At 40.2% G+C, this 24770-nt stretch overlaps 1 protein-coding gene across 16 annotated transcripts in view; it reads right to left on the reverse strand.

The window, feature by feature from the left end:
- The window catches only part of TRIM2 (tripartite motif containing 2), a 125825-nt gene that overhangs the window by 19466 nt on the left and 81589 nt on the right, over nt 1–24770 (reverse strand). For 12 of the 16 annotated variants that reach the window (XM_064449848.1, XM_064449852.1, XM_064449856.1 and 9 more), the window contains 5 exons: nt 21558–21739; nt 19171–19408; nt 12681–12832; nt 11821–12001; nt 7928–8651 (listed from right to left, as the gene is read on the reverse strand). In XM_064449848.1, coding sequence (XP_064305918.1) covers nt 7928–8651; nt 11821–12001; nt 12681–12832; nt 19171–19408; nt 21558–21691 — 1429 coding nt within the window. In that variant the 5' untranslated portion in view covers nt 21692–21739. Of the gene's footprint in view, nt 1–7927; nt 8652–11820; nt 12002–12680; nt 12833–17690; nt 17769–19170; nt 19409–20570; nt 20748–21557; nt 21740–24770 lie in introns of those variants that run through there. The other 4 variants (XM_064449855.1, XM_064449861.1, XM_064449862.1 and 1 more) reach the window with 3 other exon arrangements.

A 24770-nucleotide genomic window follows, 5' to 3' on the forward strand; every position in this document is an offset into this window, starting at 1 on the left:
ACATCCTCTGAGCAAGGCAAATACTTTTCAATTTTTGTACTCCAAGGGAAAGGTAGATATTCAGGGAATAGTGAGTTACACACTAATTACACTACCCACGCTTGAGCCATTTCTGTGTACTCTTTTAATGAGCAGTGCCTGAGGGATGCATGCAGTAATTTTTATCCACCATATGCTAACGATAAGTTTCCTTTTTGCCTCTTAGCCAAAGACAATGGATGAAAAGGGAGAAACATTCCTTTTACTACTGAGAGTAAAGGGAAAACATTTGTTAGAAAAGAGGAGGCGTAAGCTACAGCATCTGGAACCAACTAGCACAAATGTTATGGGATGCATACTCTTTACGCTTAGAAAAATGTTCTTGAAAGTCAAGGAATTTCATTTTTAAAGATAAGAGAGACCTATATAAAGAGTTGCTCAGTGTTCTTCAGTGGGGCCTTGTAAACATACATCAAAGAAAAAAATAGAAATTACTCAAGAATGCCATAGTCACATTTCACAGTAAGTTTAAGAAATAGTAATTTATTAGCACAGCATGCAGATGAAATACAGCTCCCTGCAACAACCTTGTACATAGCGCTTTGCAGCTATTAAGCCCATCATATAGGTCCTAATTTGCACACAGGCCTTTATACAGTCCCCTCTGCAGTGGCACAAACTTCTCTGAAGAAAGCTGAGGTTAGTGAAACACAGTTTATTTCCTAATTTATGGTCAAGAGGAAAACACATATCTTTTAACTCTTTGATTTGAATAATTCACTATGCCAGCAAAGATCTGAATCCAAGCACAGGCAGTGGCAGCAGTTCAAGATGATGAGAAGAAAGCTTTTAGTAAAGTATGTCAGCCTCTGGAAAAGCAGGCTTCTGGAACTGACTCTGTAATACCAAAGGATGATAGCTTCTTCCTCTTAATAGAGATTCCTGCCTTATAAACATACCTGCCTGAGAGAGAGTCTTCAGCAAATCCTTCACTGCAAGATACCAACCCCTGTATCAAGGCACCCCATGCTTTGTCTTCTCTCAGTCATGGGCAGTCACCCACCACTCCTTAGCCTAGGGAGACACCAACATTTCAAATGCACAGGGGTGGGGCTAGGATACAGTTGTGGAATCCTCATTTCAGTGTTTCCCCAGCAGACTGGTTTGGAGGTGAAAGCCTGCATCTTTCTTGCCTGTCTTTGCCCAGCCTTACCTCCCTCCTGTTCTGAGCTACTGCAGGGCACAAAGGAGGAAAAGACAGATGTTTTACTGCAATTTAGGTGGCAAGCTGCTTGGGATTGGGAAAGGACAGAAGAGATTTCAGAAGAGCAGGCTGAAGAGAGTTATTAGGAAGCAGATCTGCAGCCTGTGGAATAGCTCCTTTCATACCATCTTTGTATACAGTTCTCTAAATAAACAGTCAGATTTGCCTTAACCCTAGCTAATTCCTTCTGGTATTACTGAGCGTAGCCTGCACAAACCAATTAATTTAGCTTTGAAGATATGTTTTCAACAGAAGAGTATCCATTTTCAGCTCAAGACAATCTAGCATACATAAAATGCTTCATATTTTTAATCTTTTATTCTTGCACAATACAGGCCAGATTGAATTTCACCAAAAAGGAGGGGGAAAAAAATCTAAAAGCCCATTAACTTAACATCACGTAACTGCAATAAGAATCAGCTCTGTAAGTCCTGGGCATCTGGACAAACCTGTTGTACAAGATACATTTTTGATATTCATAGTAATAGAAGGAGCTTTTTTTGCTTTCGAAGTTTTACTACTATGAATAATGATCTCCCTGCTTGCTAACCTAGTTTTACCAGCTTCCTAAAACACAAAGAAAAACCATGTCACTGCCCCCACCAGGAAGGGAATGGGTTCAGAGAGACAAAAGCCCTGTGGAAAGATCACAGATTAATGGGGAGACTGTAGAGGTTGCAAGCAGCCATAATGTGTTATGTAAGTACTGTATCTTTCCTGCCTACAGCACTTCAAATACTTTTTCTTGGACTGTTCTCTATGTGATACTGAAAAAAAGAATAAAAGTCAACAGCATGCAAAGGTCTACAAACATACTGCATTGACAGGTATCAAGGAGTTGTTTTCTTGTTCCCTCGCCTTGCTTCTTTTTTCCTCATAGTGCCAAAAAATATTCAAACTTTACATGTTATTAGGATGTGGTGCCCTCTCCCATAACAGGTACAGCTGAAACACAAAAGGCTCTGTAGTGAAACTGCATCGAATCAGATTGTTAACAAGTTATGTGCTTATTGTAAAATAACTGTCAGTGATTCTAATCCAAGTTCCCATGCAAATCTAAGTTTTAAAATCAATCAGTCTGTTGGATGATGGTACACTATGTTTGTAACCTTTAAAGAGGAATGAATAATTCAGTAGGAACTCTGGCAGATACTCCCACACACTGCTGGTAGTGAAGTTTGGGCTGATTTGTATTAATTTGCTTTACACAGCATCTGTCCCTAAAAGCTTGGCCAAGACACCCTCCAAACCTTGCTTGTGCAGCATATCCCTGCTGCCACAGCTAGGTATGCACAAATCCTCAGGGGAGGTGCACCTCAGAAGCAGTTCTCTGCTGGTACAGCAGCAAAACCCCGAATGACATGAGTCGAACCAAGACCAGGTTGCTGTTGTCAGGACATCAGACCCATGCTGGGGATTTTGCCAGTTCTTCAGCTTCTGTCCGATACAGGTATGACTGCAAAACTATGCAATGTAGGTCCGGCCAAATTTCACACTGGCCATTGCAAACCCATAAAGAGTTTATGACAAGCCTCAGGGGGAGTTGAGCTAATAAAATGGAAAATGAAATTCTATTTCCCCATTACTAGGCTTTGCTATTTCTACAGAAATAGACATTCTGTATAGAAAACACCTCACTATTTCAACACTACTTATTTATGAGTTTGTTCCAGAGTTCTGAAATAAAGAATGAAGAACAACTGATTAAAGTGGGTCAGAGGGGCCTCTGAATTTCATGTATCGTACTTCTGCACTACAGGAAACATCTGCACATATACATCCCTTCCTTCTCCAATGTCCTTAGCTCGGCTGTAATTTGTCCAGGACAGGACCTTGCTGGAAAGGTAGAGAAGGGACGGGGGAATGCGAGGAAGCAGGTGCTGCTTGCTACAGGGTAGAAGGTTCCTCTGGACCATCCATACAAGTGGGCTAACTGCAGTTGGAAAAATACACATTTTTTCAAGATGATGATGTACCCATATAATTCACTTGCATTTTTGTAAAAGCTCAGAAAGTATATATCTACAGGCAGCCCTACTCCTTTCAAACAGGACAATCCAATACAGAGTTTCAAGCAGAGGCCTTCAGAGAAAATTAAAGAAGCACCTGATCAAGAATCCATTTGCTCCCCCTAAGCCTCCTTTTAAACTGCAGTAAAGATATTATTACACAGGCCTTGTTAATGAGGTTTTATGTGGAGTAAATCCAGTTTTGGGCCCCACAGTTCAAGAAGGACAGGGAACTGCTCAAGCAAGTCCAGCGGAGAGCTACCAAGATGATCAGGGGACTGGAGCATCTCCCTTATGAGGAAAGGCTGAGAGGCCTGGGTTTGTTCAGCCTGGAGAAGAGAAGACTGAGGGGGGATCTTATCAATACTTATAAATATCTGAAGGGTGGGTGTCAAAATGATGGGACCAGACTCTTTTCAGTCGTGCCCAACGACAGGACAAGGGGCAACGGGCACAAGTTGGAACACAGGAAGTTCCACCTCAATATGAAGAAAAACTTCTTTCCTGTGAGGGGGCCAGAGCAGTGGCACAGGCTGCCCAGGGAGGTTGTGGGGTCTCCTTCCCTGGACACATTCAAAACCCACCTGGACACAGTCCTGTGCCCCTGCTCTAGGTGTCCCTGCTCAAGCAGGGGGGTTGGACAAGATGATCTCCAGGGGTCCCTTCCAGCCCCTGCCATTCTGTGATTCTGTAATAAGGCTCCTATTTGCTCTCAGCATTGATAACAGACCAGAAGATGACATCTGCACCTGTTACGAAGGCTGACAGAAGGTACTGTTAAAGGCACTTTTTTTTTTTTAAATCAGAGTGCATTACACATGTTAAATGTACAGCTAAACTTAGATGTTCAGTTACATGACTGAACAGACAGCTAAACACAGTCTGAGGAAAAGAAAAATTGAACTTCCTAGTAGAGAGCCAACTCTCCATCTGGCTGTATCTGATGCCAATCCCAACTATAAATAAATGAAGCAAAAAAACCAGTTAAAGTGGGAAATAACACCACTACTGCTAAATGGTGTCAAAGAACCCAGTCATGAAAAGTGCCAGAAGAGAAAAAATACCAAGGCACAAGGCACAGCACGGCAGAGCTAGAGCACAAGATGGTGTCCTAGGCAGAGTAGCTGATGCCACCCACGGCTATTAACCCTCCTTTGGAGGACGTGGGAGAGGTTCACCAGGCAAGGTGGAATTGGCTGACACTGTGAACATCCCTCCCCTCCATTTACCTCTGCTCAGCATGGGTCTAAGGCACAAGAGCAAGGTAATGGAAAAGAGCCTTCCTTCTCACTTCAGTGCTTCCTACCACTTGTAGAGGTAGCAAAAACCATTGCACAACAACTATTTTCTGGGTATCGTAAGCACATTCTTGTTTTCATTTGTACAAACTAAGTACATGCTACCCAGACCCAGATACTGCATAGGCACACTATTGGAGATCAAGCATGCTATAAAAAAATAAAAGGTTCAGGATATAAATTATTGAGAGAGAAGAGGAGGAAGTAAGAAATACTCTTCTTGTAAATAATGAATTACATGAATGTATGAATGTGCAGTCAATAGCTTGACCTTAAAACGTCTGAACAGAACTACATGCCATTTAAAAAGCCATACATAACATGGAATTGGCAAAAGACACAATACACAATTCCCCATGAACAAAAGCACTTAACTGTACTAATGTTGTATTAATGCTATCTATGCTAATACTAGCACAAGAACAATCTTCTGCTAGGAGCTGATCAATTTACTTGTGCATAAAAGCCCATATATCAGCATATATACAATAGCATGCTCCATATACTTGGATGCCCATAGGAATATTACAGTATGGTTCTCCAGCACAGCTGTATGAGCTTCTGGCAGCCCAAATACACGATCTATCTTGCCCAGTTTAAAATACAATTCCAGATTTGGCCAGAGAAATTCAAGAATGGGTTCAAGATAGAGATACACAGTTTTGCTGGAAAACAGTAATAAACTTTATTCTACATTACCTCATCAACAAATGAACCAAACCTTAACTTTTTGAAATGAGCTGAAACTGGAACTAAATGAACTCTGAAATCCATGAAGGCAAGCCCTGTGAAAATGTCAGAAGTTTTACCTGTCTTCATTAATTTTGCATATTTTGGAAGAGTGTAAAAGCTAGAGCATTACATCTGTAATGGCTTAAGGGACCTTTCAGATGACCCATACATAATCCTACAGAAGCACAGAGGGACATCTCTATGTAGGGTCATTCTGTGAAATGAGTGGCTGAGAACTGAACATGCCATAGGATGAAATATTACTCTCAGCTCAGCTCAGTGTTTCAATAAAATAGTGATCCATAAATCCCAAACATGGACAATCCTGAGAGATTTCATGAAGCAAAAGCTCTGATACATGTGTAGCTCTTGTTCTAATTATTTTCTCTTCTTTTTGGGGGGGCTAGATTGGTGAAGAAGGGGAGGAGGCAGAATTCCAAAATAAAGCACATGGTCATGATTGCATCACAATAAAAAGAAAGGGCACTGTGCTTTTTGGAAACCATTTAAAAGTTCATAATGCATTGGAGAGAATAGTTAAAAGAAAAAAAAAATCCAACAAACCACCACCACCACCACCACAACCCAAACCAGAGTCGTACCATTATTTCGTAGTCAGGCTAGAAACTGATCACTAGAAGCAAGGGATACAGAAGGAGAAGTTACAAGCTGAAATCACTTTAATCCATACCTAAAGCTTCATAATAAGAATATTAATAGTTTTTTAAAAATTTCAGGACAACTCTGTTATTTAGATCTATGATTTTCACAGTGGGACAAATTGATGCTTGACATATGTGAACAAGAGGACTTAGCATTCCATGAAGGTGTCAGCCTATTGCAGTGGATAACAGAGCTCCCCTGGTATTCACAGGCTGAGTGTACCCCTGCAGGCTTTCCTATCCTGCTCCTGCCTGCTACAGACCCACAGACCCTTTTTGCGTGAATCTGTCCATCCAGCTCCTCCTCTGTCTAGCATACAACATGTCACAGCCATGTCAGAAGAGATTAGACAGGGTTCAGACATTGTTTTTTAACTGTTTTGTTTAACCCTGTCTCAAAAGAGGGCACAAAAAAGATCTAGGCTACACTTATACTTACCTTCTGCTACTCTTACCAGTATCAGCAGTGAAACTGCATTTGGGAAGAGCCATGGGTCCCTTTCTATTTCAGCAGGAGCCTGAGATTGATCACTCTGCCCTACGCAAGGGCTTCCCTCCCCATGGGATTGCTAACAGGGACTCTGCCAGTGGTGACTATGGCAATAGCTTGTGCAAGAACACGCTCCTGCTAGAGGAAGGGCTATGTCTGGGCACTAATTTAACAGAAGTAGCCCACCAGCTTTGGACGATAAAGCATGGTTACTGCCCAGTAGGGCTGGCTCGACCTCAGTATGAATTGTTCTGCATCATATTTCTAACTTTTGACTCAGCAGTCACCATAAAATTTAGTCGTAGCGACAGAAAAGCTGGGTATCATTGCCTTTGTAAAAAAGGCTTTGAGTTGTTATATTTATGGCGTCATTTTTCTTACTAGGAAATGCACTGGCTATTTGGGAAAGGCTGGTCATTTTATGAGTGGCTTCATCCAAAGCTTACATTGTACTCCTATTCAGCAAGCAAAGCACACTTGCTGAATACATTTTCTGATATAAAACCATTATGTTATTGCTTGTACTCTCTATCAAAGCAAGGAATCTATTAGAAATACTGACAGATGAGAAATCAGATGGACAGGGTTAACCAACTGACAAATGGTTTCCAGATGAATTTTCAATAGAATTACTAAAAACCCCTCCAGGATTAACTGCTCTCCCTTCTCTGCTACAAAGGGGAAAGCCACCTTGCCGACTGGCTGTCAAACTTGACAACACATACATTACCTTGATAATACATATTAAGAATTAACTTGCTTTTTTCTTTAGCTGTGCAACGTATTTTCTAACTATTTAAGCAGATATTATATAAATACAACACACCGTGGTACAAACTTATAAAATGATGGATTATTATTATATAGCTTAAAAACAGAGTACATCAAAAGACCTGAAAGAAAATCACAGTAAATGACACCAAGATGTTATATTTCTACCAAGCATTATAAATCCACAGATTTAGAGACAACATTACACTATATAAAGAACCAAGCATATTTAGATATTGGGGGAAAAAGGCAAATAAAGGAAATGGTAATTTTTTCCCATGCTGACATAATAAAATAACTATCTACAACCACAGGATTTAGCATGTATAGTTCCAGGTTAATTAATTAGATTACCTTTAGGGCAATTGTTTTAGAGAAGGAGTTGTCTTACTTCCCTTCTTGCCATGCAACTTTTTAAAGAAGTAATTTAATCTAATCTGAAGCATTGATCTTATTATATTTTCATTTTATAATGCCCAATAGAGTACAGAAGAGGTGGTAAAATATTTTATCCCAAATCAAATGTATTTCTCAACCCAAATTCCAACTAAATATTTGCTGCAGACAGAATTTCTCAAGTATGTGCCAGGACGTCTAAAGGTATTACCAGGCTGCTCTACTTACAGCTTTAATCTTAAAATAATTTAACTTCTAGATTTTTTTCATCCAGTTTCCCTGAACTATTTTTAAGTATGTCAATAGGTAGCAGACAAGTCACCTACCTACTCTGAAGATCAAATCATCTTCAATGGGATTCTCTTTTCTTTTGCCAGTGCTGTACATGCTGGCAGGTCTTTTCACAGCTTTCTGCTTCACATGGCCACTGCCAGGAGATTTAACACGCCTCTTAACCCCTTCAGTGGTAGGGGACACATCTGCAGATCTGACCACTTTAAGTTTGAATGGGCTTCCTTTGATATGCTGATCATAAAGTCTCAGTGACAAAGTGAAGTCCCCTTCTTTCTGAACAGTATACAAAAATTCATAAGTGCCATTTTTATTGTCAAGTATTTCTCCATCCGCTACGCTCCCATCAGGTGTGCTCAGTTCAGCAGTGAGGTAAGCATTCCCAGATTTACAGAGCTCCCCATCTTTGTCCTTAGTTGTGATGGTAACAGACATGGGCTGCCCGATCACTGTCTGCCTCAGTCCCTCACCTGTGGCAACTGTTTCAGAGGCAACAGCATTGGTGGTTAAAATAGTGCCCAGATTGTGAATGGACTTCTTCAGGCCTTCTGTCTCCACTATGAAATCCAACTGATCATTTTCACGTGGCTGCAATGGGAAGTCCCGCTCAGCCAATTCATTCAGCTTGTCGCTCATTTGCTTCTTCACCAGCAGAACTTCGGTTTCAGTGCCATGGTTGAGAGCTTGGGCCGTAAAGTTGCTGCAACTTTTAATGCTTTCTTGTCCTTCAAGTAAGGTATCCAGCTGTGTCTGGAGGACCTGTGTGCATTACCAAACACCAGATTAGCATCGTGTTACAAGAACTATCCTAGCAATATGTAGCATGCTTTATATCTGAAGGCCTTTGTAGAAACTCAATTCATAGTGCTTCATTTTAAAGATTTTTTTTTAAAGTTTCATTTTAGAAAAAGTACCACAGTGATTGCTACATGTTCTTGGAATATCATGCTGCAACACAGAAACTGTACCCTGTTTTGGGTCTTCAAGGTTTCACAGATCCACTGTAACACTAGACTGTATTATTGCCCCACCTGTCTGTCTTGCCTGGTTTTTGGTTTTTCTTAAAAAAAAAAAACCAACACCCAAATGTAGAAGTTTGAACCCTGCTCCATCTAACTCTCAGCAGTCAACAAGACAGTTACCGGGAATTGAGCTGTGTGCAGTGAGATAAAGAGATTTTGGAGTCATCAGGCCCACTAATAAGGGAGGCTGCAAGAAACTTCTTGGAAGTATTTCTTCAGAGCCAAGGGAAACCTTGGGTTACTCCTCAGTGGAGACAGACAAGAAAGCACTCTCAAGATCTGTACATCCATCCTGATGAAAAGTGCGATTCCTCATCTAAATAAATGAAGAAAGGAAAAGTCTCCCCAGAAGAAGCAGGTAAGTTGATTCCCCAGTTTCAGCAGGCAGGAACGCAAAATGTAAAGGATGGGTTGTGGATATTGGGAAAAGTTGGGTTGAGTAGCCTGAAATTTTGGTGGGCAGCAAGTAGCTGCTCTATATTTAAGACTGAGAAAGGCTTTTTATTATAGGCTCAGTTCTGGCCCTGTCTAAAATCCTTAAAACAGTATTGACCTCAAAATTGTTAGGTGTGGGCTGGCAACAAGGCTAACATTTTGGTTTTTTAAAACCAGTTTTGCAATGAATTGGAAAAAAGATCCCTGAATTATAACAACCTGGCAGAGAAATTCATGACAGTCACAAAAGCCCAAACATTCCAGCTACCCCCCACGCTCTCCACTGATGAAATCTCCAAACCGAAGTACCCAGTCACACATGCGGTATGTTTTTCCTACAGAGAACTAGAACTCTGTGGGTCAGAGAAGTTATTTTGTTGATGATCACTGTAAAGTAAATATTTTTGAAACTTTTCAATTTATTTTAAAGTAAACTTAGAGACTGGGTGTATTTATTGCTATGAGATATTCTTCCCTTGCTGAGACACACCATGTAATGACCCTGCATTCTAAGGGCATTTTTGTTCTGAATTTTACAAAGCTTTTCACGCACTGGAGGAAATCCAGGCTGATGAGTTACTGATACCGGAAAGTGATAACAACACAAAATCTTTTGCAAGCAAATCAGAATGAACAAATTTCAAGTTGTTTGTTTTTCTAGGCATCTGTAGACCTCTGAGGATTCAATACAAGGCATTTCTAATCTGCCTTGTCTTTGTTCCAGGACACAAGCAGTTAAACAGATAGCATAGCTAATAAAGACCCAGGATGGCAAAAAAACATATGCTTGGGATAACAAACCACAAACTGAGGACAAAGACAATTTGCAGCTACATTTTAAAGCCGTTATTTTCCCAATATAGTTTTCTTTCATTACAAAGATGGAAAATATTCAACCCTACCATAACTAATATTTAAAATGTGTCTAGAGTATTTTACATGAGGGCTCATTCAGTCTATTGGATAACTGAAACTGAATTACCAACTTTCTTTTGGTAAAGCGTAGCCCTTTCATCTTTCCATTTTTGCAAAGTACGTGATCAGAATGATGGAACATTTGAGTTTAAATTATTTTGCAGGACTACTCTTCATTCAAAAGCAAAATCCAATTCCAATAACTCTTTTTTATACAAACAGGAGATGCCTCTTTTATTGCTTATGTGCAGCTTTGTAAAAATTTGGTTCTCTAACACGCAAAATAGCTTTTAAGCTATTTAAATCCCTTTAAACAACATTAAGATAATTTAACATTATATTCCATCTTGTGTGAACTTTGTATATACCCTGAGTATATATTTGCTTGCTAAGAAAATAAGGTTTTGTGACATCTTGGACGTGTTTAGATGAACCTGGGATCTAAGCCCAAATTTCTGATGCTAGAAGCTCCTCAGCTGCTTCTTAGCTCTGGAAATTACTAAATTCTATGCCCCAAGGGTTTTGGGCTCCCTGTATTCCAGAAAGTACATGACTTGTGCACGTTAGAATTCCATCGTTTTCACAGCCCCGGCAGTTCAATACCTTTCTAATGGTCAAACCTGTTCCAGATCCAGGAATGCAGCATTCTTCCACTTTAGACATCTGGAGATGCTCAGGCTGCTAAGTAATCGAAGAGAATGCCCAAAGATGCCAACATTATCAGGCACTCTTGAAACTCCAGTTATTGATGCTACTTTCTTTTAAAGGATACTTTGGGGGAAGAGATCTTTCTGTCTATATAAAACAGGCAACAGATGCCCAGGATGATAAGGGCTGAATTCTTTCATTTGCCTGATTCAGACTTACTAATCTTCAACAAAAACCATACCCACCAGGCTACAGGCTTCTCTTTGTAAAAGGGCAGATTTCTGTTTTCTTCCTCTGAAGCTTAGTCTACAATATAGGGGGAAAAATGCAAGATTCAATCATCCAGATAGACAGGAAGTAAAAGAGTGAATACAGCTCTGGAATCTATTGCTCTCTGCATTCCCCTGATAAAGTGAGATGTCCTTCCAATCTTTGTGTGTTTCAACCAGTGACATCTAACATGAAGTATGTTAACAGGCATTTGAAAGGAAAACCGTGCTTTAAAGCAAAGCAGTAAGCCTTGCTCCGTTCTTCAGAAGAAATTGTTTGGCCTGTATCTTCATGGGGGCATTCATAGGATTGCAGCCCAAGGATTTCACACTTCCCTTCAGTCTTCCCTTATTGTCACCTGCACATCAGCATGTTGGTGTTAAGCAGATGCCTGCTTAGTGTGTTGGCCATTTTAGATCCTCACACACCATGCACAAAGGGCTGCCTGCCCATACAAGATCTGGATTCCATTTATAAGGCTGGGCACCCATATGTGAGGTTCTGCCACACTTGATTTCAGGAAAACCAAGTTCTCCTCTGGATCTCAGACAATTTGTCAAACCGGCATCCTGCATCATTTGTATAAAACTGGCTGATTAAATTAATAGCTTTTCATTGAAACAAAACATGCATCTTACTTTGTGTTTAAGGCCATAATTCACTTCCAGTTCCATAAGCAGCACGCTCTTTCGCACATTTAAAGTCTTCTGGAGTTCATCAAAAGTGGAATGAATGTCATCTACAATGCTAGCCTTTTGGTTGGTTAACTGGTGTATGATTTCAGATATAAAATGAAGTGCTGAGTCGATCTCTGGAAGCCTAAGGGAGGGATTAAATTACAAAGATTGCTGTTTCAAAAGTCATTAAACATTGGCCCTTGCCCTGGTAACTTCTGATGAAATAATCTCATCAGCTGGCTGTCTTTAAACTCGGTCATTTCCCAGAAGGAAGTTCATTCCTTTTATAACCACATAGTGGTTTTAGTCTGATAAAATAAGGCTAAGACAGGGCCCTCCCTTGTGGAAATCCATTAGACTTTATGCATTTCCAACAAAGAGGCCTTGGATCCTCGGTCCTTCATGTAAATATGTCTACTCAGGAAGACATAGCCAGATCTACCCCGCTTTTTCTTTTCTTTTTAGCCTTTCTGCCACCATAGTGTTTGTACTGGCCTTTTAAGCATCCAGTATTATTTATCTATCACGGAATTCATGACTGGCTAGTACTTTTCTCCTTAACATTTTATGCCCCTTCTTTGGAGGACGCTTGCATTTCTAGTGGCCTCTGTTTTGTGAAAGACAGAGAGGAACCTTTTTCTCTTTTCTCTTATACCTCAGTGCATCACACGCAATGGATTTTTTTTCCTTATGCTAGCCTCACTACTCCTGTTTTCTAGGTAGAGGTCCATGGCACTGACATATTAAAACATCTACCCAAGGTAACACAGGAAGCCAGTGGTAGAACTGAAAACAGAAAATAATCAGTGGAGCCTCCATACCTTTTGTTGACAGCATCCAACTGGACTTGGAGGGAAGCCTTGTGTTGCTCCACCACATCCTTGAGTGGTACTGTGGGATGCTCTGCGTGTTCTCCCTCTGTACACTCCCGGCACATGGCTGTCTCGCAGGACTGGCAGTAAAACTCCATCACCTGGTAAAGTGCAACAACTCTAAATTCCAACATGGCAGCAGTAACATATCTCAAAGGATCTTACTGGGTCTTGAACTCATGCTGTTATTGAAGCTCTGAGACAAAATTTTTCCTTTCTTAGAAGCAAATAATTTGCTGCTTAAAAAGATGGCTGTTATTCATACACATTTGATATCGAAATGCTGGTTTAAATGCATTTTATTTGATCAGAAAGTGTCAGAACAGCAGTCTGAGAAACAGAATGTTGGATTTCAAGGCTGGCCCTAACATCGTCTTTATACTGTGTAATAGTAAGCTTTGATGTCTTTCACAAGTACTCCATGAAACAACTCAAAAAAGCAGGGCATTCGAGTCCCCTTGCAAACTCGATGCTTAAGTCTCCCCAGAGGGTCTGCCAAAGAAAGTGTAAACTTAGCCTGCTTGTCATAACAGGGCCACCTGCAGAACATGAACTCGATACAGCTCACCAAACAGCACGTTTATTTGCTAGAGAAAAGCACCCTAAATGAACCAACGTGCTGCAGGGACAAAAATCTCCATATCCCATTACTAATCCCTTAAAACCATCAAAACCTTGTATCTGAGATTATAAGTGCTGATCTACACTTGAAAGAGGAGGAGATTCTGTTATGTACTGTATGATGCTGTCTGGAGATCTTTACATGTAATAAATACCGCAAATTCTGAATATATTCATGAAGGGAAAGAAACAGAAAAGTGCTGCACCCAAAATCATATGTTAGTCAAAATAATGTACATATATGCAAATTCGGCATGAGACTTTCCTCTACAGCTAGGAAGTCCTTGAGCACAAAGCGTTTTATGTTTGTTAAAAGTATATAAGGAAGCTCGTAGCATATGCTTCAAAGCAAGACATTGGCAGCTCTCTTGCATTCAGAACATAACATCAGAATCTTGAATAACTTGGCTGATACTTCTGGCACTCAGACCTCTCGCACAGACAGTTGTGCTGGAGATGTTTGTTGACAAGATGGTTTGTGTAGAACTGGCTGTTTTCAGGTGAGCAGAGGGACCTGTAACAGCACCGTGCAAGGTAGCTGGCTGCTCCAAGGTAACTTGAGAATTAGGAGGGAGCCACGATTTGCATGTGGCTATCAGCATTAATAGGGATTTTCCTCTGATAAGCTTCTTTCCGCCTTATTCCCATTCTTCGCTCTTATCTCAGTTCACAAGATATGGGATTCACATGTGACGAGCGTTTAGTCATTTGTTGGCCATTCGTGTAAAACACTTTAAAGAAAATTTAAAAGCTGTTCCAAATAAACCAAATAATAAAAATATATCAGCAAGGAAAAAAAAAGACCTTCTAAACAATGACAACCCCCATCAACACTACTCCAGTGACTGTGAATTTAGCAGTCTCACAGCAGTAGATCCTCTGAGGCCTGACAGTTACTTTAGTAGGCACTAAGATGTGATGTAGTCTTACAGTGCATAGAGGAAATGAGTTAAACACAGTTTAGGATTTAAATTCTTTTCAAAGGCTTCAAAAATTTGCAACCAGAAACAACCAGAAGGAACAATATTTTATTAGGAAACTGTTAAATCTTTTTATATGGTAAAAAAATTTCTTTTGAATGAGTGACAAAAGTTCATCTGTCTGACTCTTCATAATTTAATGCTTAGGTTCAAGATATTTTAACGAGCCCTTTACTTATTCAGTATTTTTATCTTTGGATACAATGATTAGAATAATCTTATATTTTTGTTTCCTATTGAACACCTCATAATAAACATCATCTATTTGCAGCAACATATATAAGAAAGCAAGCATCTCATTGGCATGTTAAAGTTTAGCCTAATCAATATTCTTCCTCTTTATTCAAGCATCAGAGAATCATATAACCTAGAATGGTAACAGCAAGCAGAACCACAAAGACCGAATGTGTATGTCTGCAGAGAAATAGTCGTCTTTGCCCCAGTCAAATTCAAAATGTTTTGAGTGAAGCAACTTTCATTTCCCACCTGAAACTTTGGGTTTTGCCCTAGCTGAAGGAGAAAGAAAACCTAATATTAATATAATTCAGGCTTCAAGTGCCTAGATAAACTGATTTCCTGAGATTTTGTCTAGCATTTATTTTTCAGGTAAGACTAATTTCTAACTACAGACAGGCATGTATTACTGGATTTTCCTCTCTCCCCTCAATGCTCAACATGGACATCACATTTGTGGCCTTCCCAGAAAGCTTTCCATGATAACAGATTTGCTTTACAAAACATCTCAGAAAAAAACGTTTGCCTGAACCCCTCCTTTCCAAATTGAAGAGGGCTCATGGGCAGGATATGCTTTGGCATCCAACACTGGTTTCCATCTGTATTTCCACTGAAGTCAGCGAGAACATTCCCATCAGCTGTAATGAAATGTGAATTAATACGCACTCGTTCTGAAATCCTACCCACTATCTCCCACCTTAAACCAGACCAGCATATTTCAGCACAATGATCTAATTAAAGACCCATGCATATCTTCACTACTGTAATTTAACTGAATTTAGAGAACATCTTTAATTTGCAAAATCAAGGATGCAGGTACTTCTGAATTAGATTTCACAAAGCCAAAGCACACTAATTCCAGCCCTTCAAAGTTCAAGTCTTGAGAAAAAGGCTTTCACCAATCACAAGCCCCCCTTATCTAAAATCACGTTTGAATAATCACATTGTTTCTCCTCTGCTTTCTATTTGTTTGAATTAAAACAGCAGTCTGGAGAAAAAGGATGAGTCTGCTCTTTGCCAGCCTTCTTCCTCACCTCGCACACATGCTTAATTCCTCTGTCCCAGGGCTAGTGTGTACCTTAGCTTTGTGTGTTTTGGCTTTCAGAAGAATATAAGTTTGGATTACCTGAGGGCACTTCCCAGATATCTGGTAAAATTTAGAATGTGGGCTTTTGTTCTCCCTAGTCATAGCTTTTGCCTTATCCATGCAGTAAACCTGAAAGTTTAACCAAATTTTTAAAAAACTTTTATAAGACTATCATGACTTAAACAACATGCTTGCATACAAGTGAACCACCCAAATCCCTTGTACGCCTTTCCAGTTTAGTCAGATATGATTGCATCTGTCACAGTATTGCTTCTTAACTGTATTAAGTGTTCCTTGTAAGGCAGAACAAAACCTTGCCAGCAGTGAGCTCAGTTTATTAGTTCTAATGTTCATTCAGAGTTAACTCTGTCATTCTGAATTTGGTATTTAGCCTCAATGACACACTGAATATTGCAGAGTATAGAAAAAATTAATTGCACTTTAATGGCATACATGAGTAAGTGACATGGTAGGAAGTACAGAGGTGAGGAGAAAAAACAAGGTTTAAAAGGTACGTTACAAATTCACTTCATCAGAATGTCAAGGAGAGGTGCTTTTTTCTTTGCCTAAGAGAAGCATACAGGCAGTAAGCAACACTTGCACAAGTTCAGGAAATGTTTTCTAGACAAGATCTTACACCTGTCAAGTTGCCAAGCTACTCTGATCTTTTGAGAAAAAGCTAATGAAAGATAAAGCATGGTCTCCTGTTACAAGCCTTTAATTTAATATTGGGTATGCTCTCTTGTTACACTCCATAGGCAGAATATACACTACACCTGTAAAAGCATCGATCCTGTACTTTGGGCTGGCTTTTGCTTCAAATTCAAATAAGACCCAAGTATGGACTTTTCAGGATGGGTGACTGGTAAGAAGCTACACCACTCATTACACATTATAAAGTAACAGACATACAATTTTACAGCCTTCTTGGCTGTTGTACCTGGTCCCTAAATGATTATAGACCAACGTTTCCAAACCAGGATGCTTATATCCAACAAGAGCTGCAGGTGTTTAGCAGCTGAGAATAAAGCCAATTTTATTCTAATGTGCAGATAGGCGATAAGAATCTTCTGTTCGGTTCAAAAATTCCATCATGTATGTGCCGTGCCCTATTACTCAGATTTAACAAGAACATATATTTGTGCTCTACATTGAGTGAATATGAGGAAGCATTTGTTTATAGTTCAAGCACAGGAAAACATCTCTCATGTTAAGATACTACAAGCTAAGTTTCATTTTTCATACAAACACACGCAACAAAGATACCACAACAGAGGATGAGAAGATGTACACAGAAGGAATAGGATGCACACGCACGTATGGAAAATATGACTGGTGGGAATAAGAGACCAACTGGAAGGGAAAGTATCTAATCTACACGGCCTGAGGAAGGCTAAGTTACAACCAGACAGGCAAGCCAAAGAGAATGTATCTGCACATTAGTTTCTATCTGATCTTTAATCAGAGAGGTTTAAATCCAGCATGGCTTGAGAGTGTAAAAAAAAAATAGTTTAAACAGAAGCTTATTTCCAAGCTAATACAAAGAAAATCTGGTAACATTTAAATGATATATCCTTGGTGCAAATTTTTCCCTTGACAGTAAAAATACAACGGATCTGGCCCTACCCCAAGTAATATGTAAAAATTAATGGAGAGAGGATTCAATGCAGAATGACTGCTCGTTCTGGGAAGGCATTCTCCTCCAGCTACCACCCCAGTCCTCTCGCACTCCCTGAAGCCCCCAGCAAAGCTGCTAGCAGCCAGTCACCTGCCACACAGTGCCCTCATGCTGTGTACCCATAAGGCTAGCAAAAACCCCTTTCTTCAGTCAGACCTAAGGTGCCTAGTACTTTGCTCTGTGCCCCCTGCCCTTCAGCCAGACCAACCTGGCCAGCCTCAAGCAGCTCTCCCCAAAGTTCATCTCAGCTCCTCCCATCACAAGGACTAATGTATGCACTTTAGCTTTTAATTTCCTAGCTCACAAAGCTTTAAATTGGAGTCATGCTCAGCCTGTCCCCAACCCTCCCAGGTACTTACCAAAGCAATAAGATATTCCTATCACACACTATTCAGCATCCTAAAAGGCATGCTATGTTTCAAGGCAGGACAAGTAAGTTTGGTTTAGAGGACTTAACAAACTCACCTTTTTCTAGAAAGGAGTTCTCAGAGAGGTATAAGGTGACATATTTTTAATTGTAGGCAAGCTAGTTTTTTCTAAGCACACCCAAAGAATCATAAGCTGATAATGTAAAATGCAAAACAACAACACCTCATTTTCACTTTTTTCTGCATTTCACAATCAAATGGCCCCTATCACGATTGCTATATCAGAAAAGAACTATGATTCATTTTAAGGAGAGCCAATGAAATGCAAATAAAAACTAGAAATGTATTAATCAGTAACCACTACACACACATAGGTATAGTACACATTTTAAAAGTAACACCAGTTAATCATTAATCAGAGCGTACAGGAAATCAGTTCTACAAGTCTACCTAATTCCAGCAGGTCAGTAAAGGAGAGGGAACTGACCTGCTCCTGTGTAAGAGTTATCATCACCTATCAGCTGAATTATTCCTATACAACCTATATATCTAAACTGAATATCAAATAAAACATTCCCCAAAAGTAGTCTTAAAATACTGGCACATATTTCTTGGCTTGCATAGAAGCACAGCTTTCAGTTTACAACACAGCATCGCTCAGCTTTGCAACGTGGTCTGCTTGCATGTTTGCATAAGCCTGGCTATGAAACAGGAGTTCATATGCCTACCACAAAGCCACACAGGTTAACACTGGAAATTGTGAAGTAAGCAGAGTTACAGCTGTTCTTGTAATAATCCAGGGATACTTACTCAGTTGGGGATACTTGCCAATGAATACACTGACATGATTTGACGGTGTATGTGGAGGGATGCTGGGCAAAAAATGTAGATGGAAGAAAAAAACAAAGCAGCCTCCAGGGACTAATACATGAGATGCACAAAACAGTGCAGTTTAAACAGAAGCTCTCTGTTTCTAGCCTGTGCTGACCCAAAGCATCCTAAGCTAGGACACCCTTTTACTTGGCTCCATGTTAATAAGCTCACATAGCTTTTGGTACTGCCTCAGCGTGCAGGTCAGTTAAGCTTATAAGGTCCCTGACACAGAATGCCTAAACGAGCCCACATGTTCCCATGGCAATAGTCGAGTCTGCAAATAAAAGAGCTATGGAAACTCATCCCAAAGAGGCAAAGGCAGAAGGTTCAGCACTTGCAGGACAACAATTTTGATCAAATGTGCTAAAAGACAGTATCATCCAAGATGACTGATAAGATGAAATAATAACCTTGCTCTTTTACAATGCTCCACTACGAGCATTTGAGTTAATTTTAAGAATCCCTTTTGTTGACATAACATCAAAGAACTGGTGTGATTCTGATTCCACCACTATCGTTTTAGAACAACATATCCATGACAAACCAGACCAGTCAGTACATATCAGTACCTGTACATATAACAGTTCATCTCACTTACATTTCCATCATGATTGGGGCAGGAGAGTGGTTTGCCCGCAGCGACAGCTGTGACAGTCTCCAAGATGGAGGACTCTTCAATGCTGTTGTCCGGCGTTCGTTGCAGGACATCCATCAGGTTGGTGATAAAGAAGTTGTTCTGGAGTGCAGAAACCCCTTTCTCTGGCAGAATGGAGGTCTGGCGGCACACGGGGCAAGAAAGGGTTAAGCTATGGGCTGGAATGTAATTCTGTAAGCACCTATGGGGAAGGGGAGTGGAAGGGGAGAAAGAGGGAGGCAAAATGTCAGCAAAGAGGAAAAAAACTCCCTTCAGTTTAAGAACTGGTTTGAAAGAGTGCTACTCGTACTTATAAAAGGAAAGGTACCTCACCAGGCTTCAGAAGTAAAAGTGGTTATGGGGATTTTTTTTCCTTTCCCTTTTTTCCTTTTTTCCTTTCCTTTTTTCCTCTGACACATGAACAAAGGCTCAATAATCTGATATAACTTTAACAGCTATGGGCCTTTCTGAGAGATATTTGTGCAGAGGGGATCTATGCTTCCAGCCACGTACCGCATCCTGCTCACAGGATTGTAAAAATGATGAACTATCAGAGAAAGTTTGACAGATACTGTGAGAAGTTACTGCATCAAGAGTTTGAGCCTGTGTCTGACTAACCTGTGATTGACCCCAGTCTTTCCAATAGAATCTCCTTTATTAGCTTGTATCTGTGGGTTTAGTGTTTCAGAGCTAAAACCTGGTTCCAATGAAACCAATGGAAATTTTTCCATTTATTTCAATTAGGAAAGTTATTTGGCAGGTAGCCAGAATCAACAGAGCTCTCTTTACTACATAGAGGAGCATGTCCTAGGTTATTACAGTTATGTTAAGGGGAGTTTGGGGGAAGATTTTTGTTTGCACTTGACTGGGGGGTGGGTGGGTTTGGTTTTGTTTAACAGTTTTGTTTTTACAAAAAACTGTATTTCATAGAATATAAATCTGACACAAAAGTTCTGTGATCAACAATGTGCAGCAGACTGGTCTAGGTGGTAGGTAGTGCTGCTTTTGGCCTTGAAAATCAAGTTCACAGCTACTGGGCATGCAACATTCAACTGTAATTGGCAATTCAGTATGGTCCTGTAAGCTTTGCAGAATGCAGTTCTTCAGGAGTCTAAAATTCCTCATGAGATGCCAACCAAGAAAGTGTGACTTCACTTAGCTAGACAGCTCTCATCCACTTCCAAGGGCTTTGCTTGCACCATTCTTCATCCTCCCTTAGCAGTCCTCCGCCTGACCCCCCCAGTAGGGCTCTGTGAAAGGAGAGCTTAGGCTCTGTACACCATCAGTACATTGGAGGAGTTCTTCCAACCTCTCTCCATAACCAGATCAGCATAAGAGGATTACAGGGAAAACCAGAAGCTGACCTTATGATTTACACATGAACTGAAGTCAAGAAACTTATGACATGATGGCAAAAATCTTGACTTCTCTGACTTCAGTGAGAGTTTCACTGCTGACTTCAGTAAAGTTGGCGTTTCCTATTCTTCTGCGAAAGACCATTCCATCTGACACACTCAGAGATCCATAATTTTTCTTGCAGCCTGTCCAAAATTAAATTTGCACTCCACAATTCTATGAGGTGGAAATCTACTGAACTAAATGTTCACACAAAATACCATTTATTAAAATTCTTCTGCCATTCAATATATAATCCAAAGAGTTGCATCCCATCATCAGATAGAGAACTCTAACCAATAATTCTTCAGCTAACTTTTCTGCAGATGCTGTATTTTCTCCACCATTTGATGGATAATGTAACATTGAAGTATCACTATGTATATTCAATTCATTCAGCTGAATACAGTAGAAGGCAGGTTGCTGGTTTATGACATCTCTTTTCAGAGAATTTTTCCACTTCAGTCAACCAAGCTACATAATAATGAAGACATTTAATCACAGTTTATTAATAATGTATATAGCATGTCTAACCCTTGGACATTAAAGGATGGTATAATTATTTCACTGCTTAGTAAATCAACAAAGAAAGGTTTTTATTGTTTCTAATTATAGGCTAATCAGCATAAATTTGAGGCCATTAATTTGAGGTCCAAATTCTGCCTGCTATCACCTTTCACACTGTTGTAACTGTATTCATTAGTTTAACTGGATTTACTTTTTATTTACTCTTGCATAAAGGGAATGTATTCCAAATATTCAACTGCTGTCTCTTCTTCCTGCCTGTCACAAAAAACAGTTTTTTCTACATCCCTGCCTCTCCAGCCTTCCCAGACTTTATGATGCCTTAACACAACTATTACAAAGAGAAAAGTCCCCGTCCACCAAAGCATGCATTGTTCTGTGCTTGTTGCATGACACAAATATGTAGTTACCAGCATGAGGAAAGGACTTACCTCTCACAGAAAGTGTGCAGGCAGGGAAGTACTTTGGGGTTCTTGTAGCGGTCCAGGCATATGCTGCAAATCAGAAACTGCTTGTCAATCTGACGGACCACAGGACTTGGGATGTTGGAGCCTTCACTGGCCATCCTAGACCACTGACATATGGGTCCTGTTCCCTTCTACCCTGCACACTGCTGGAGTGGGGTGGGGAAAAGAAGAAAAGAAAATGTCTTATAATCTCCATGAAATAACAAAATCAACAACTAATTCACTCACATTTCATCCTTATGCAGGAATTCATATTCTCATATAAAAGCAAAACAATGAAGAATTAAACTTCTAGAATGATTTATCACTGATGAGAGCCTGGGAAACAGTCAGCCAGGTCTACACCACCACACAGAACACCTCTGTCTGAGCAGGCATACTGGAAAGGCATGTTGCCTCTGGACTGAAAGAGTTACAGGGCTGTCTGGTTTTAAAGAAATCCCACGATAAAAATGTTCTTGTGCCAGTAGGTTCAGCCAGTGCTAACAAACAGAGGATTTCTTAAGTCTACAGTACCACTGGCAAAATGCTTAAACTGCAACTGCACCAGCCAGTCAAATGGCTCTGCGTCACAGAGAGTTTGAAAATGGTTCACCTAACATTTTTTAACCTTATCAGCGCTCATGCTGCCAAAGATACGGCAGGTTTGGACTCCAGGAAGCCCCCAAGAAGGAACCTTAAGAACCAGTCAGCCCCTGGGAAGGGAGTGCTCAAATTTTGCATCAGCAACAGGGGCAAGGTAGGTGAAATGAAAATCCTCATGATAAAATAAACTGAGCAATGAAGAGGCAACCGATAGCTGCTGAGAATCAGCAAAGGTAGGGTGAAGGATACATGAAGCACACCCAAATAATAAACACAAAAACAATGGCATTCTAGGCAGAAAAAGTGTAAGAACCATGTTCCTAGGACTCAAGACTCTTCATAACCCTGGCATATAAAGCATGAAATAAAATGGTAAGAAAAAGGCCTACTGACTGACAGAATTAAAATTGCAGGTTAAAGGAACACCAGCAGGCTTGGAACTCCTCCTGTCCTGGAACAAGGCACAGGGAGAAAAAAACTTTGTTTCTTTTCAGATGGAGGTACAGATTACAGCCAACAGAATTAATATGTGGGAAGAGAAGACGGGAGGAAAAGGAAGGAATCAACCTCAGAGAAAAGTAAACTGCCTGCTAAAACAATTGAGGAAAACCTGACAAGCAAAGGTCCTGGCAGGGTGGCCCAGCAAGAGCTCCTCTCCATCAGCATTTCTAACAGGCTGGAGCACTGGGAGGCGCAGGCTCCGTCCCTGGGGAGCTGATCGCAGCATCTCTGTCGCAGCACTTTATGCCACAGAGCAGCACCCACAGCGAAACAAGGGCTCCTCTTCCATGTGAGCAGCGAGCCCAGCTGGGGTCCTTCACTGCAGGTACACTCCTGAGGTAGTAACTTCTTCCCTAAACATTTTCCACCCGTTTTTTTGTCATCCATTTCAGACATTCGATATTTGGCTTGAGGGCAGTTCAGGCTTTCCAACACAGAAATAATAAGCCCTCTGCGTTGGTGCTATTCATGCTTATTTAAAGGTCACTCAACTCCACAATGATTTGTGTGACCCATAACTTTATTGGCAGCGTTACGTCAGCTCTCCTTCCTGTATTGAATGCACGACGCACTACTCTGGCGGAGTTGAACTCACGCTGTTCTTCCCGAGCTGTGTATTCAGCCGTACAGGTATGGTTTACTTACTACATTGAGCAAGTGGATATTTCTAGGACAATGACAGTTATTATGGAACATGCTGTACTGAATTCCCTGATAACAGGTTCCTGGGGAATCACCTCTGTGCTAGCAAGTACAGCAGCATAAAGTTATTCACAATTAACACCGACAGCAGTAACTGACATGTAATTCAATGCCCAACACTTACAGCGGGCCCTTTTTTCCTTGTTTTCCAAGAAAGGGAAATCTACAAGGTTAAAAATTGCTGTAATACTTGTAAAATATAATATTTGTTCATGACCCAAAAATGCATAATTTCAGAATTGATCATTTGTTTCACTTTTTAAATATCTTTCCCCATAGTAAGATAAAATGGAAATATTACATAAACACAAATTAATTTCACCTACTTAAATGCCATAAATCACACACAATAAACCTTAGGAGATCAGTTAGGAACCTGTGTTACTTTTTAAAAGCTTGAGTTAAAAATGGCTTTACAAGAAGTGGAACCAAAATATCTAGCTTTCACAAATGGGAGTAGAAAGAGCAGACTATGAAATATGAATTAATGTATTCATGCTTTTGGCAGTATAACATGCAGAACATCAGTGATGTGTTTCAAAAGAAAATTAATTTCACCCCTGATGCAGCTGTGTTTGCTGCCTACTCTCCCTACCCAAAAGTTTGGGGTGGGGACTCAAACAAAACAGGCAAGATAATCAGAAGCAGGAAGGCTTGCTTGATAAGAAGGACACCGGTAGGTTAGGAACAGTGTAATTTTTTGGTTAGACTGAGCACAGACTATTAAAAATAAAATTGTACTTAAGATATGAAAGGTCTCCAGTGAACGCTGCCGGTTTTTTAACAGAAGAGAGTTCTCTAGCAACCAGATTATTTTCTGTAATTTCATCTTTCTGCCATCAAGTACAGCTACACCAGCAAATAGTGTTTATACAACAAAAACTCCTGATGCCTGAAAAATTTCATATTGATTTCACCTGATCTTCAACTTAGTCTTTTACATTCCCCCAATCTCATTGCAAAATCAGGTCATTCTTAGTGTTTCATACACAAAGCTCATTCCAGCCGCTTTAATTTTCAAATGTACATGCTTTAGGCTTTGTCAGTGAAAGAAACCATTAACAATTCAGAAATAAGTGCTTTTAATATTTGATGTTTTGTCTGGAACACAGCAAGCCATGACTGTCATTTATCTCCTATGCTCACATAAATCAGGTTTAAAACATGCACCTGAAAATAGAATTTAATCAGAACATTTCAAGCTTTGGCCACTACCTGAGACAATAACGTCTTACACAAGTTGCTCATTTTAAAAAGTTTTTTGAGTATGTGATTTCCAGGATTCTGCAGCCTCCCTGAGCTGACTCCACCTTTGATGCAATTTTGATGAATGTGATGTGGCTACGAGAAGGATGATTTTACCCATTGACTCAATGAAAGCAACTGTAT

Source organism: Phalacrocorax carbo, chromosome 4, assembly GCF_963921805.1.
Source record: "Phalacrocorax carbo chromosome 4, bPhaCar2.1, whole genome shotgun sequence".
NCBI classification, from domain to species: Eukaryota; Metazoa; Chordata; class Aves; order Suliformes; family Phalacrocoracidae; genus Phalacrocorax; species Phalacrocorax carbo.